General features: G+C 40.1%; 1 protein-coding gene across 1 annotated transcript in view; it reads right to left on the bottom strand.

Moving 5' to 3' along the window:
- The window catches only part of rftn1a (raftlin, lipid raft linker 1a), an 86,509-nt gene that overhangs the window by 22,681 nt on the left and 48,124 nt on the right, over positions 1–15,704 (bottom strand). Inside the window, exons 5-7 of the mRNA XM_061982490.1 lie at positions 3,870–4,371; positions 3,594–3,797; positions 3,294–3,394 (exon numbers count right to left, since the gene is read on the bottom strand). Coding sequence (XP_061838474.1) covers positions 3,294–3,394; positions 3,594–3,797; positions 3,870–4,371 — 807 coding nt within the window. The remainder of the gene's footprint in view (positions 1–3,293; positions 3,395–3,593; positions 3,798–3,869; positions 4,372–15,704) is intronic.

The raw sequence follows: 15,704 nt of genomic DNA, 5'->3' as shown, positions 1-15,704 counted from the left end.
TTACAAAAAAGACTGATACATAATGTTGGATATAGAGGACATACAAACACTTTATTTATTGAGTCAAAAATATTAAAGTTCGATGATTTAGTAAAATTGTAAACAGCTAAAATGATGTGGAATTAAATGATGGAATGGATTCGGTAAAGAAGTTAACCGTTGTACTGATATGATCCAGTTTAAGAGGTTGTTCAAATGAATAGTGCTTACAAAGTACAAAGAAGAAAAATTATGAGAAATACTTTCAACCTTATTGAAAATAAGATATTCTTCATCTCAGTATATTAATAACGAGAAGAAAAATTATGAGAAATACTTTCAACCTTATTGAAAATAAGATATTCTTCATCTCAGTATATTAATAACGACTGAATTAATTAATTACACATTACAAAACTGTTGTATATACTAATTCACAGATATTTTATTATAAAAAGGTCTGTAAATGATGTATATATTTGTAAACGCTATGAAGTGGGAAAGGGGTAAATAAGCTTTACTTCTTCCTAAGGTGAAATGATATGAAACTGTGATGTATTATGATGTGGTCGGATCATTGTTTTGTTTAGTTATGTTCTGTTAGTTTTGGACTTCCTTAGTTGTTTTGTGCACTTCGGGGGGGGTTTTTAGTCACCATGGTTACTTATGATTTTCACCTGCCTTGTACGCGCACCTGCTGCTCATCAGAGCCTTTTTTTTCTGGTCACTCGTCGTGGCTTTATTGTTTGCATTTGCAACAGTTACGTTGGCATTTTGGTTTTCGAGCTCATGATTCCTGTGCTAAAGTTACCCTAGCTTCTAGTATTCCTGTGCTAAGTAAGTTTTTGCTTTAGCTTCTCGTGTGAACGGCACGCTTTCCTTTTGTTTCGTTCCTGTCTGTTGTAATGTGTATGATTTATGAGAAATAAATCATCTCCTAACTGCACGTTTTCGTCCTGAGCCGTCAGTTTTGCGTCCCGGGAGAACGAACCGCAGCACGCTGCACCCCACCGTGACAAATGACTGAGCTACGAGACGTCATTTCTTGTGATGTCCCACGGGGCATTTCTTGTCGGGACGGTATTCGTTCCCAGTGATTCGAATAAAGAACCAACTCTTTTTCTTCACTATAGTGGTCTCGATAATGTGTACCGGTTCTCAAAAAGGGATTCGAGTTAGGGATGTCCCGATCCAGGTTTTTGCACTTCCGATCCGATACCGATATTGTTTTTGCATTTCCGATCCGATACCGATACTGACCGATACTGGCCTATCCGAGCATGTATTAAAGTTTAAAGTTATTTAGCCTACTTAGTTGTCAGAATCATGTTGAAAAGGGTTTTAGTACTCTTGATAACAACTAGCCAGCTGAATTAGGGGAGTTTGAATAATACACAATGGTTGGTAACAAGAAACTGACCTGTTTATTCAAGGATAAACACAAAATAGACAAAATTATACATGACAAACAGAAATGGCATCATTGAACTAGGGCTGGGCGATATGGCCTTTTTTTAATATTGCGATATTTTAAGGCCATATTGCGATACACAATATATATCTCGATATTTTGCCTTAGCCTTGAATGAACACTTGATGCATATAATCACAGCAGTATGATGATTCTATGTGTTTTGATTGATTGATTGAGACTTTTATTAGTAGGTTGCACTGTGAAGTACATATTCCGTACAATTGACCACTAAATGGTAACACCCGAATACGTTCTTCAAATTGTTTAAGTCGGGGTCCACTTAATTCATGATACAGATGTATACTATCAGATATATACTATCATCATAATGCAGTCATCACACAAGATAATCACATTGAATTATTTACATTATTTATAATCCAGGGTGTGGAGGGGGGCGCCGGATGTAAGTGTCAAAAAGACAGCCAAAAGAGTTTGATATGAGAATAAATCTAAAGTTAAAATATAGGGTAGAAATAATAATGATAATGATAAATGGGTTGTACTTGTATAGCGCTTTTCTACCTTCAAGGTACTCAAAGCGCTTTGACACTGCTTCCACATTTACCCATTCACACACACATTCACACACTGATGGCGGGAGCTGCCATGCAAGGCGCTAACCAGCAGCCATCAGGAGCAAGGGTGAAGTGTCTTGCTCAGGACACAACGGACATGACGAGGTTGGTACGAGGTGGGGATTGAACCAGGGACCCTCGGGTTGCGCACGGCCACTCTTCCAATGCACCCATTTGCAGGAAATGTAGTCTTGATTTTCAAAATTTTCTTTCAAGGCTTGCATGTCTACATTAAAACATTCTTCTTCATACTGCATTAATATATGCTACTTTTAAACTTTCATGCAGAGAAGGAAATCACAACTAAAAAAATCACTAAATTTTTCATACGGTGTTGATGTGGGAATTTTTGCCTCAGCATTTTGATGGTGTGGACGTGTGGCACCGAATGGAGATAAGCGTCTCGACAGACGTCACAATATTTGAACAATGATGACGAAAACTGTTGTCTCTGTCGTGTCCGTGTGTCGAAAATTGTTATGCGCTTATTTTTTTTTTTTGATTTTGTGCGTGGCATAGATTTGCTATGCGCAGAGGACGCTTAAACAGTGCGCAATTGCACAGGCGAGCACCTTAGAGGGAGCGTTGCTCGCACGGCTGCGCTAGCATCACAGCTAACGTTAGCCATGCTGCTACCTCTCTGCTCGGGGAGGACGTATACGTATGTGACGTATGACGTGACAGTATGTGACGTATGTCGTGACAGTATGTGACGTGTGTAAGAAGGTGCACTTGCTGTCTGTGAGAGGGAGACACAGGAAAGAATGAAAAGAGCCTGGCGTGTAATGCCAGCAGCTAAAAGCAACTGCGTGAGAATTCACAGACCTGTGGATGTGTTGAAGGTGTGCTGGAAAATGCGGAACGGAAATTACGGAGCAGCAGAAAAGTGGAATGTATTATTTAAATCGGTGCGTTGGAAAACACGGACCGGAGTTTTTTTTAAACTGGATCTGGATCGGCATTTTCCCATGCCTTGCCGATACGCAATTTTTGGCAAATATCAGCAGCCGATCCGATCCAAATATCGGATCGGGACATCCCTACCACGGGACATTTCTTGTCGGGACGGTATTCGTTCCCAGGGATTCGAATAAAGAACCAACTCTTTTTCTTCACTATAGTGGTCTCGATAACGTGTACCGGTTCTCAAAAAGGGATTCGAGTCCGAGGACTCGGTTCTTTTTTTAGCGAACAACCGGGAAAACCGGTTCTGAGCATCATCCCTAGTCAAAAGTGATCGGGAAAAAAAGGTAAGAACTCACGTCGACGACGGTCCACTGTTCCACCACGATGGCATCGTAGGAGGTCTCCTCTGTGGAGTTGTGGAAGATGAAGACACTGTCGACTGATGAAAGTCCATGATCTGCACATAACAACAACTTCAGTGTCGTCAGCTGCTGATTCCACTGGTGTCAAAGCCATTGCCAATGACAGAGCGGCGAGGATTGACATCTAAGTTGTGGAACATGTGGTAATTGTGCAGGAGCTCACACAAAGTGCTTTCATTTCAAGCACGTCACTTCTTTTTACACTTGTGTGACAATTTCACAGATGATGATTACCCTTCTCATCCCTGAGGTGGAAGAAGCCGTCGATGAGTTGCGCTCCGCTGCTGAAATGCTGCGTCATGTGGTCGAGCCAGTCGCCGTCCACGTCCGTCACAAGCCCCGCCTCCGTGTGCACTCGGAGGGGCACCCTGAGCGAGTAGAAGCTCAAAGAGGTGGCGGGCTCCCCCGTGGAGTTGTAGAGCGCAAACAGCTGCAGTCCTGCGGGAGAGCAGGCGGCGGCTAAACCTGCGGTTGGACTCAAACAGGAAGTGACATCATGGGGTTACTCACGGGCTGGCGCGGGAGGCTCCTTTTTCTGTCTTTCAGATGTTTGCAGGTGCATGTGGTTGTTGTTGCGGCGTGGAGGATTCTGTGGGGATTCTTCCAGTGAGTTGTGCTCCTCCTGGCTCTTCACGCCTGCACTCAGACGCCTCTCCGGTGTCTCCGCCCAGCTCGGACTTTCACAGCGGCGATGAGGAGGATGCTGTGTCGACTCAAGTGACCCCTCGTTAGATCCCTCAGCCAAGGTCGGCTTGCAACGGCGTGTATCTTCATCTCCGCTTTCATGATCCGACTCTCCGCGCTCAAAGGGGAGGCCGTCGTCGCGGGGCGGCTCCGCGGGATCTGTCGGGCTGGTGTTGGCACTGATGAGGGGGTGTCGGTGGATGGGGGAGGGGCTGGAGTGGAGGGAGGACAGCTCGTCGGGGTCCCAGTTGGCCAGGAAGCAGGGCGCCCCTCCTGGCTGCTGGAGGAAGCCCACGAACATCACGCCTTGCTCGGCCACATCCTGGATCTGGACCGCAAAACAGCAGAGGCGGGAGTTAGTTCATGTATTGCAGGCCTCAAGTCTTTAAGTCTAAGTCAAGTCTGGAGTCACCAACACTGTTAGGTCATCCCAGGAAGTAGAATAACATGCCCAATTACCTGAACCATAATCCTGTATTGACCTATGTATGGAACAGTGGTTCTTAACTTTGTTGGAGATACCAAACCCCACCAGTTTCATATGCGCATTCACCGAACCCTTCTTTAGTGAAAAATTTAAAAAAATCTTAATTTATAAATATTAATCATGAAATTATGTTATTATATTCAAGAAATACTAATAAAGATATATTTTACAAACAGAAAGTTACAGAAATGTACACATGATCCCATGTTTACATCTCATTGTGCAACATGTGAATGTTTTAGTGGGAACTAAATGCGATATCTGAAAGGGGTACAAATTATTTCCAAAGCAGGAACCCCACCCAGACATACAATACTAGTACACAGCTCATGAAAAACAATATTTTTTGTTATTGTCATTGTAAGTGGGCCAAAACACTTACAAACCCCGTTTCCGTATGAGTTGGGAAATTGTGTTAGATGTAAATATAAACGGAATACAATGATTTTCAAATCCTTTTCAACCCATATTCAGAAACCCACTGTCAGTAACTACAGTTGGTCGCTACATCTGTAAGTGCAAGTTAAAACTCTCCTATGCAAGGCAAAAACCGTTTATCAACAACACCCAAAAACGCAGTCGGCTTCGCTGGGCCTGAGCTCATCTAAGATGGACTGATACAAAGTGGAAAAGTGTTCTGTGGTCTGACACATCCTCATTTCAAATTGTTTTTGGAAACTGTGGACGTCGTGTCCTCCGGACCAAAGAGGAAAAGAACCATCCGGATTGTTGTAGGCGCAAAGTTGAAAAGCCAGCATCTGTGATGGTATGGGGGTGTATTAGTGCCCAAGACATGGGTAACTTACACATCTGTGAAGGCGCTATTAATGCTGAAAGGAACATACAGGTTTTGGAGCAACATATGTTGCCATCCAAGCAACGTTACCATGGACGCCCCTGCTTATTTCAGCAAGACAATGCCAAGCCATGTGTTACATCAACTTGGCTTCATAGTAAAAGAGTGCGGGTACTAGACTGGCCTGCCTGTAGTCCAGGCCTGTCTCCCATTGAAAATGTGTGGCGCTTTATGAAGCCTTAAATACCACAGCGGAGACCCCCGGACTGTTGAACAACTTAAGCTGTACATCAAGCAAGTATGGGAAAGAATTCCACCTGAGAAGCTTAAAAAATGTGTCTCCTCAGTTCCCAAACGTTTATTGAGTGTTGTTAAAAGGAAAGGCCATGTAACACAGTGGTGAACATGCTCTTTCCCAACTACTTTGACACGTGTTGCAGCCATGAAATTCTAAGTTAATTATTATTTGCAAAAAAAAAATTAAGTTTATGAGTTTTAACATCAAATATCTTGTCTTTGTAGTGCATTCAACTGAATATGGATTGAAAAGGATTTGCAAATCATTGTATTCTGTTTATATTTACATCTAACACAATTTCCCAACTCATATGGAAACGGGGTTTGTAAAACAATTAAAAAAAACATATTTTCTAACATAAGAAAAACATAACACAAAAAACATAACATAAGAAAAAACATAATAAACATAAGATAACGTAATTAAAACATAAAATAACATAAGAAAAAAACATAACATAAAACAAAACATAACATAATCAACATAATATACTGTGATGTACAGTATTACCCCATCGGCAACAGTCTCCAGTTGCTTGGCGACATCATCCTTCATCATTTATGTGCATTTTTTGGATCTAAGTAGGATTTTCAACACTTTCGTTGGTTTATTGTTCAAGTAGAACACAGGACATCTTTATATACTGCTGCTACAGTATATCCTCTTTATTTTTATCATTATCTGCAGTATGTAGGCAATGACAGCCTTCATTTACACACAAACAAAGGCACGCTTGATATTCTTCTGAATTAAAAGCATGCTAATCATGTGCAAAGATCAAATATTCAAATGACAAAAGGACCTCATTATCTGCACGCATCAATGTGTGTGTGTGTGTGGTTTAATTGTCAGCTGATATTTGGGATGACAGCTTCAGACAGGCTCGACAGGAGCAAAATCAAACGAGCAAAGGAGCGCGGCGCAATAATGAGACACGTCTTCCCGTGTGACACACCTTTCTGACACCACACTCGTGCAGTGTGCCGCCTTTTTGTGTGACATCACGACAAAGCTGCACAAAACTGTACAGGAGACAGATTGAGAGTGGGAGGGCTGGCGAGCGCACGCAGAGGGAGAGATGACAAAATTAAACACACGTGTCCACACACATTGACGCGCACTCACACAGCCGTTCTAACAGGCCAGTAGGATCCTTATCGTGCTGCTCTCATCTGATTGGTTATTCATATCACATTTTGTGCATTTTCCATCCAATCAGCTTTCCTTTTGTGCGCGCTCTTTGGCCGTTCAGATGCAAATCTATTCAATAGAACACCTTTTCATTTCCTATTGTCGACGTGCAGGCTAATTTTTGAGCAGGGAGGAAGCAAAAAGTGATGTGGGCGACGTGTCTGAGGGTTAAATTTCACTCTTAGACAACAAGCGGGAATGTTGTGGCAGGAATTTCACGACAAAAAATGTGTTTTTAAAGGGGAACATTATCACCAGACCTATGTAAGCGTCAATATATACCTTGATGTTGCAGAAAAAAGACCATATATTTTTTTAACCGATTTCCTAACTCTAAATGGGTGAATTTTGGCGAATTAAACGCCTTTCTAATATTCACTCTCGGAGCGATGACGTCACAACGTGACGTCACATCGGGAAGCAATCCGCCATTTTCTCAAACACCAAGTCAAATCAGCTCTGTTATTTTCCGTTTTTTCAACTGTTTTCCGTACCTTGGAGACATCATGCCTCGTCAGTGTGTTGTCGGAGGGTGTAACAACACGAACAGGGACGGATTCAAGTTGCACCAGTGGCCCAAAGATGCGAAAGTGGGAAGAAATTGGACGTTTGTTCCGCACACTTTACCGACAAAAGCTATGCTACGATAGAGATGGCAAGAATGTGTGGATATCCTGCGACACTCAAAGCAGATGCATTTCCAACGATAAAGTCAAAGAAATCTGCCGCCAGACCCCCATTGAATCTGCCGGAGTGTGTGAGCAATTCAGGGACAAAGGACCTCGCTAGCACGGCAAGCAATGGCGGCAGTTTGTTCCCGCAGACGAGCGAGCTAAACTCCCTATCGACCCTAGCTTCCCTGGCCTGCTGACATCAGTTCCAAAACTGGACAGATCAGCTTTCAGGAAAAGAGCGCGGATGAGGGTATGTCTACAGAATATATTAATTGATGAAAATTGGGCTGTCTGCACTCTCAAAGTGCATGTTGTTGCCAAATGTATTTCATATGCTGTAAACCTAGTTCATAGTTGTTAGTTTCCTTTAATGCCAAACAAACACATACCATTTGTTGGTTAGAAGGCGATCGCCGAATTCGTCCTCGCTTTCTCCCGTGTCGCTGGCTGTCGTGTCGTTTTCGTCGGTTTCGCTTGCATACGGTTCAAACCGATATGGCTCAATAGCTTCAGTTTCTTCTTCAATTTCGTTTTCGCTACCTGCCTCCACACTACAACCATCCGTTTCAATACATTCGTAATCTGTTGAATCGCTTAAGCCGCTGAAATCCGAGTCTGAATCTAAGCTAATATCGCTATAGCTTGCTGTTCTTTCCGCCATGTTTGTTTGTGTTGGCTTCACTATGTGACGTCACAGGAAAATGGACGGGTGGTTAAAATCAGGCACTTTGAAGCTTTTTTAGGGATATTGCGTGATGGGTAAAATTTTGAAAAAAACTTCAAAAAATATAATAAGTCACTGGGAACTGATTTTTAACGGTTTTAACCATTTTGAAAATGTGATAATGTTCCCCTTTAAGGACAAAAAACAACATTTGACCGCTGGTGAAAGGCTACACTGCAAAAACTGAAATCTAAGTAAGATTAAATATCTCAAATAAGGGTGATATTTGCTTATTTTCTGTCTGATAAGATCATTCTTCTCATTAAGCAGATTTTATGTTAGAGTGTTTTACTTGTTTTAAGGGTTTTGGTCCTAAATGATCTCAGTAAGATATTACAGCTTGTTGCTGAGATTTTATGACCTATATTGATTAAAACATGCTTGAAACTAGAATATCAACTGTTGCAAAGCTGTGTCATCAACACTCACAAGTATAAAACTACTTTTTCAAAGTAATCATTTCTCATTTCAAGCATGGAAAAAAAATCGTGACTTTGACACAATTGTGTCTCATAATTAAAACAGATGACAGCCAAATGGACTTTGCTGTTTTATTTTCAATGAAACAATAGAAAATACGTACTCATATAGTAGTATAGTTATTAGTGAGAATATACTTAATTTAAGGTAATTTTGGGTTCATTGAGGTTAGCTAATTTTACCTGTTTTGGAAAGTCTTGACAAGCCAAATTTGTTTTTCTATTGGCAGATAATTTTGCTTAGTTCAAATACAAACCCCGTTTCCATATGAGTTGGGAAATTGTGTTAGATGTAAATATAAACGGAATACAATGATTTGCAAATCCTTTTCAACCCATATTCAATTGAATGCACTACAAAGACAACATATTTGATGTTCAAACTCATAAACTTTTTTTTTTTTTGGCAAATAATAATTAACTTAGAATTTCATGGCTGCAACACGTGCCAAAGTAGTTGGGAAAGGGCATGTTCACCACTGTGTTACATGGCCTTTCCTTTTAACAACACTCAGTAAACGTTTGGGAACTGAGGAGACACATTTTTTAAGCTTCTCAGGTGGAATTCTTTCCCATTCTTGCTTGATGTACAGCTTAAGTTGTTCAACAGTCCGGGGGTCTACGTTGTGGTATTTTAGGCTTCATAATGCGCCACACATTTTCAATGGGAGACAGGTCTGGATTACAGGCAGGCCAGTCTAGTACCCGCACTCTTTTACTATGAAGTTGATGTAACACGTGGCTTGGCGTTGTCTTGCTGAAATAAGCAGGGGCGTCCATAGTAACGTTGCTTGGATGGCAACATATGTTGCTCCAAAACCTGTATGTACCTTTCAGCATTAATGGCGCCTTCACAGATGTGTAAGTTACCCATGTCTTGGGCACTAATACACCCCCATACCATCACAGATGCTGTCTTTTCAACTTTGCGCCTATAACAATCCGGATGTTTTTTTCCTCTTTGGTCCGGAGGACACGACGTCCACAGTTTCCAAAAACAATTTGAAATGTGGACTCGTCAGACCACAGAACACTTTTCCACTTTGTATCAGTCCATCTTAGATGAGCTCAGGCCCAGCGAAGTCGACGGCGTTTCTGGGTGTTGTTGATAAACGGTTTTCGCCTTGCATAGGAGAGTTTTAACTTGCACTTACAGATGTAGCGACCAACTGTGGTTACTGACAGTGGGTCTATGAAGTGTTCCTGAATCCATGTGGTGATATCCTTTACACACTGATGTCGCTTGTTGATGCAGCACAGCCTGAGGGATCGAAGGTCACGGGCTTAGCTGCTTACGTGCAGTGATTTCTCTAGATTCTCTGAACCCTTTGATGATTTTACGGACCGTAGATGGTGAAATCCCTAAATTCCTTGCAATAGCTGGTTGAGAAAGGTTTTTCTTAAACTGTTCAACAATTTGCTCACGCATTTGTTGACAAAGTGGTGACCCTCGCCCCATCCTTGTTTGTGAATGACTGAGCATTTCATGGAATCTACTTTTATACCCAATCATGGCACCCACCTGTTCCCAATTTTCCTGTTCACCTGTGGGATGTTCCAAATAAGTGTTTAATGAGCATTCCTCAACTTTATCAGTATTTATTGCCACCTTTCCCAACTTCTTTGTCACGTGTTGCTGGCATCAAATTCTAAAGTTAATGATTATTTGCAAAAAAAAAAAAAGTTTATCAGTTTGAACATCAAATATGTTGTCTTTGTAGCATATTCAACTGAATATGGGTTGAAAATGATTTGCAAATCATTGTATTCCGTTTATATTTACATCTAACACAATTTCCCAACTCATATGGAAACGGGGTTTGTGAAATACCCCTAATTTTTGTTTTTGTTTATGTTTTTGAACACTGACTTTTTGCAGTGTAGAATGCATACGAATATTACGCCTTTTTATTAGGGCTGTCAACGCTAACACATGTGAGTAATGAAGAAAAATGATGGTGTTATCATAAATGAATCAATATTAGTCACACTAAACCCGGAAGTCGGCGCCTATTGTTATACAGTGCAAAGATGAGCGATGAGAGGCGTCCTTCACTTCCAAACACACGCCAATGGAACATGAGACAAACTGAGGTCATTTGTTGGCATTGCAGCGACATCCTATCTTATCATCAGCACACGACACGTTTAAAATAGCATCTTAAAGCAAAGCAAGTACGTGAGGATGCCACTGGCATTAATGCTACATGGACACCGACTTGACCGAGCGAAGAAGGACAAACAACTTCAACGCTGGTGGAGTTTAGCTGCGTCAATGTTGTCGACAAAAGTACGTTTGCTAAATTAGACTGACCATACGTCCTCTTTTCCCCGTACATGTCCTCTTTTGCGGGGCTGTCCGGGTGGAGTTTCTTAAATGCCTCAAATGTCCGGCATTTTGAGTTAGGGTTGCGTGTATTTTCAATGTACGTTCAGGGTTAAGAAGGGGTTAAAAACAAAACAAATTGTGAAGGTGTGCGCACGCAGCAGCATTCGTGAGGGAGGGGCAGAGACAGAGAGAGCAAGAGAGTTATGATAAACGCGCATGCGTCACCAGGCTCTGCTTTTTATCCATAGATTTATCACATTTAATTTTTTATTATCTATAGCAGGGGTGTCAAAAGTGTGCCCCAAGGCCATTTGCGGCCCACAGCTAATGTTTTAAAGGCCCACGGCACATTCTAAAAATACTATTAAAATAAACAAAAACATAACAAAAGTGAAATAAAAAAGCTTAAAGGTGAAATGTAATTTAGAAAAAGTTGCAATGTTGACTATTAAAACAAAGCTGTTTTTTCTTTTTTTAAACTGTCATTGCTCAAAACATAATATTGAATCAAAATCAATGTTATTATGAATTATTGACCTATCCAAGGTTCCGATTACTTCACATCAAATATTCCACTTTGATAAATATTTTTGGTGGAAGATTTTCCATATCTAAAACATAGTTTTGTTTGACAAAAAAGGGCGGAAAACAAACAAACAAAAAAACAGCATAAAAAAAAACTAAAACATTTTAAAATGAGGGATAGATCTGAAGTTGATGTAGACTCCAGAGATTTAAACGTTAAATATAAAATGCATGTATGCCCTGGCACACTATTATCATCATTTCATGACCGAAGCAAAACACTTTTTACACTTTTATATTGAAATAAATACACCTACAACTTATTAAATAAAAACATATAAAAAACTACCAGCAGCGGTAAAGTTTAGATCCATGAAGGAAAGAAGAAAGTGAATGAATGTTTATAACTCAATACATTTACATATATATACAAATTTGTTTTATTTTTTTATTATTTGTTTTAATGAATTAAGTAACGTTTATGACAACCTTTTTCCAAAACACAATATAGAATGTGAGATATAACGGGATAATGCATACGTTTATATATTTTTTTCAAAACGCTTACAAAAAGGTGGGACCCCAAAGATTTACTGTGGAATCCCCCATTTTTATGACTTGATGGCTAAGAGGGGAGGAGTATATTTACAGCTAGAATTCACCAAGTCAAGTATTTCATATATATATATATATATATACAGTATATATATATATATATATATATATATATATATAAATATAAAAGAAATACTTGAATTTCAGTGTTCATTTATTTACACATATACTTGTTGAGTTAAGGGTTGAATTGTCCATCCTTGTTCTATTCTCTGTCACTATTTTTCTAACCATGCTGAACACTCTCTCTGATGATGCATTGCTGTGTGGCACGCACAAAAGTGCTTTCATCAAATGCACTAGATGGCAGTATTGTCCTGTTTAAGAGTGTCACAACATTGCTGTTTACGGCAGACGAACTGGTACGGTAGACGAAAACGTGACTGCTGTTGTTGTGTGTTGTTACCGCGCTGGGAGGATGTTAATGAAACTGCCTAACAATAAACCCACATAAGAAACCAAGAACTCGCCCTCCATCAATCTACAGTTATAACGTGATTGGGCAGGCACGCCGTTTATAGACCTGAGTCCGCCTGAATTTTGGGAGATTTTCGGGAGATAATTTGTCCCGGGAAGTTTTCGGGAGAGGCGCTGAATTTCGGGAGTCTCCCGGAAAATCCGGGAGAGTTGGCAAGTATGGTCACCATGTTTAAGCAAATTAATGACTTACAGTTAAATAAAATGTTTCTGTGTAACATTCTGACAACAAAATTGCACTTGTGTCCAAATATTGGGGTATAAATTGTATTTATGCAAGCGAGTAATAACCTGTGATTAATCCCAATTGAAGAGTGTGATTAATCTGATGAAAAAAATAAATTACCGTATTTTCTGTAGTATAATTAGCTCCGGAGTATAAGTCGCAGCGGCAGAAAAAGCATAATAAAGAACGAAAAAAACATATATAAGTCGCACTGGAGTATAAGTCGCATTTTTTGGGGAAATTTATTTGATAAAACCCAACACCAAGAATAGACATTTGAAAGGCAATTTAAAATAAATAAAGAATAGTGAACAACAGGCTGAATAAGTGTACGATATATGAGGCATAAATAACCAACTGAGAACGTGCCTGGTATGTTAACGTAACATATTATGGTAAGAGTCATTCAAATAACTATAACATATAGAACATGCTATACGTTTACCAAACAATCTGTCACTCCTAATCGCTAAATCCCATGAAATCTTATACGTCTAGTCCCTTACGTGAATGAGCTAAATAATATTATTTGATATTTTACGGTAATGTGTTAATAATTTCACACATAAGTCGCTCCTGAAAAAAACTATGAAAAAAACTGCGACTTATAGTCCGAAAAATACGGTAATCACATGACAGCCCTACTTTTTACTAGGTCAGAGAAGAAAAAGTGAACACAAATACGGCAGATGTTCTACTTTTCATAGGATTCGATTTTCACTGCAAATGATTGCCTCCGTCTCAGTTATCACACGGCCAAACTTTGGGCCTGCGGCGTAAACAATAGGGATGGACCCTGAAAGCCTGGTTTCATAGTGGCACCGGTGCCAATGTAACTTGACCTATTAAAAAAAATAATCTATCTGTGCTTCGTCTCAGTGCGAAATAATTGCAGACTCAGCAACAAGTCCTTGACGGTAATATTGTACAAGTAACGTCTTGTAAGTCATGAAGCGACCCGACAGAAGCACTTTTGAAACTTCATTGCCTACCTTAACAGGCGGAACAAGCAAGCCTCGTATCACTGCTAGCTAGTAGATACAACAACAACACAGCCCTCCCTCATTATCTACCAACAGCCAGCAAAGTTGCGTTCACAAACCAGCAGAATTTTTGAGTATCAATATCACAAAAGTCGCTTTTTGCACATTCTCTACGTTCTTTATGGCTACAATAATTGTGACAATTTGCTGTGGATTTTATTTCTAATCTTTGAAATTACGGTGACTGATGGGGCAAACGTGCAGCAACGTCCAAAATGCGCGTGTTTGCTCCGGTCGGCCACTGTATAATCCACCTCTTAATATCAAATACATTTTGCTAAACGTTAGTGTTGTAAATGAGAGCACTAACATGATCGCATTCAATCTGTAGCACAAAAATGTTTTATAAAAACTTTCATAAATACAGAAAATGTACCTTTTCACTCATGGGCATCCCATCCCGTTCATGCATTTGTATATCCCTCTCAGACCTGGCACAACTGTTGCATATTTCATACAATATAGTTACTACATACATACATACATACATATACATATATATATATATACACACACACACAGGTAAAAGCCAGTAAATTAGAATATTTTGAAAAACTTGATTTATTTCAGTAATTGCATTCAAAAGGTGTAACTTGTACATTATATTTATTCATTGCACACAGACTGATGCATTCAAATGTTTATTTCATTTAATTTTGATGATTTGAAGTGGCAACAAATGAAAATCCAAAATTCCGTGTGTCACAAAATTAGAATATTACTTAAGGCTAATACAAAAGAGGGATTTTTAGAAATGTTGGCCAACTGAAAAGTATGAAAATGAAAAATATGAGCATGTACAATACTCAATACTTGGTTGGAGCTCCTTTTGCCTCAATTACTGCGTTAATGCGGCGTGGCATGGAGTCGATGAGTTTCTGGCACTGCTCAGGTGTTATGAGAGCCCAGGTTGCTCTGATAGTGGCCTTCAACTCTTCTGCGTTTTTGGGTCTGGCATTCTGCATCTTCCTTTTCACAATACCCCACAGATTTTCTATGGGGCTAAGGTCAGGGGAGTTGGCGGGCCAATTTAGAACAGAAATACCATGGTCCGTAAACCAGGCACGGGTAGATTTTGCGCTGTGTGCAGGCGCCAAGTCCTGTTGGAACTTGAAATCTCCATCTCCATAGAGCAGGTCAGCAGCAGGAAGCATGAAGTGCTCTAAAACTTGCTGGTAAACGGCTGCGTTGACCCTGGATCTCAGGAAACAGAGTGGACCGACACCAGCAGATGACATGGCACCCCAAACCATCACCCAACCATGCAAATTTTGCATTTCCTTTGGAAATCGAGGTCCCAGAGTCTGGAGGAAGACAGGAGAGGCACAGGATCCACGTTGCCTGAAGTCTAGTGTAAAGTTTCCACCATCAGTGATGGTTTGGGGTGCCATGTCATCTGCTGGTGTCGGTCCACTCTGTTTCCTGAGATCCAGGGTATATATATATATATATATATATATATATATATATATATATATATATATATATACATACAGTACAGGTCAAAAGTTTGGACACACCTTCTTATTCAATGCTTTTCTTTATCTTCATGACTATTTACATTTCAGATTGTCACTGAAGGCATCAAAACTATGAATGAACACATGTGGAGTTGTGTACTTTTTAAAAAAAGGTGAAATAACTGAAAACATGTTTTATATTCTAGTTTCTTCAAAATAGTCACCCTTTGCTCTGATTACTGCTTTGCGCAGTCTTGGCATTCGCTCGATGAGCTTCTGGAGGTAGTCACCTGAAATGGTTTTCACTTCACAGGTGTCAGTTTTGATGCCTTCAGTG

This window comes from Nerophis lumbriciformis, linkage group LG21, assembly GCF_033978685.3.
Source record: "Nerophis lumbriciformis linkage group LG21, RoL_Nlum_v2.1, whole genome shotgun sequence".
NCBI classification, from domain to species: Eukaryota; Metazoa; Chordata; class Actinopteri; order Syngnathiformes; family Syngnathidae; genus Nerophis; species Nerophis lumbriciformis.
Note: the sequence above shows the minus strand (reverse complement) of the source record. Positions and strands in the feature narration are given on the sequence as shown.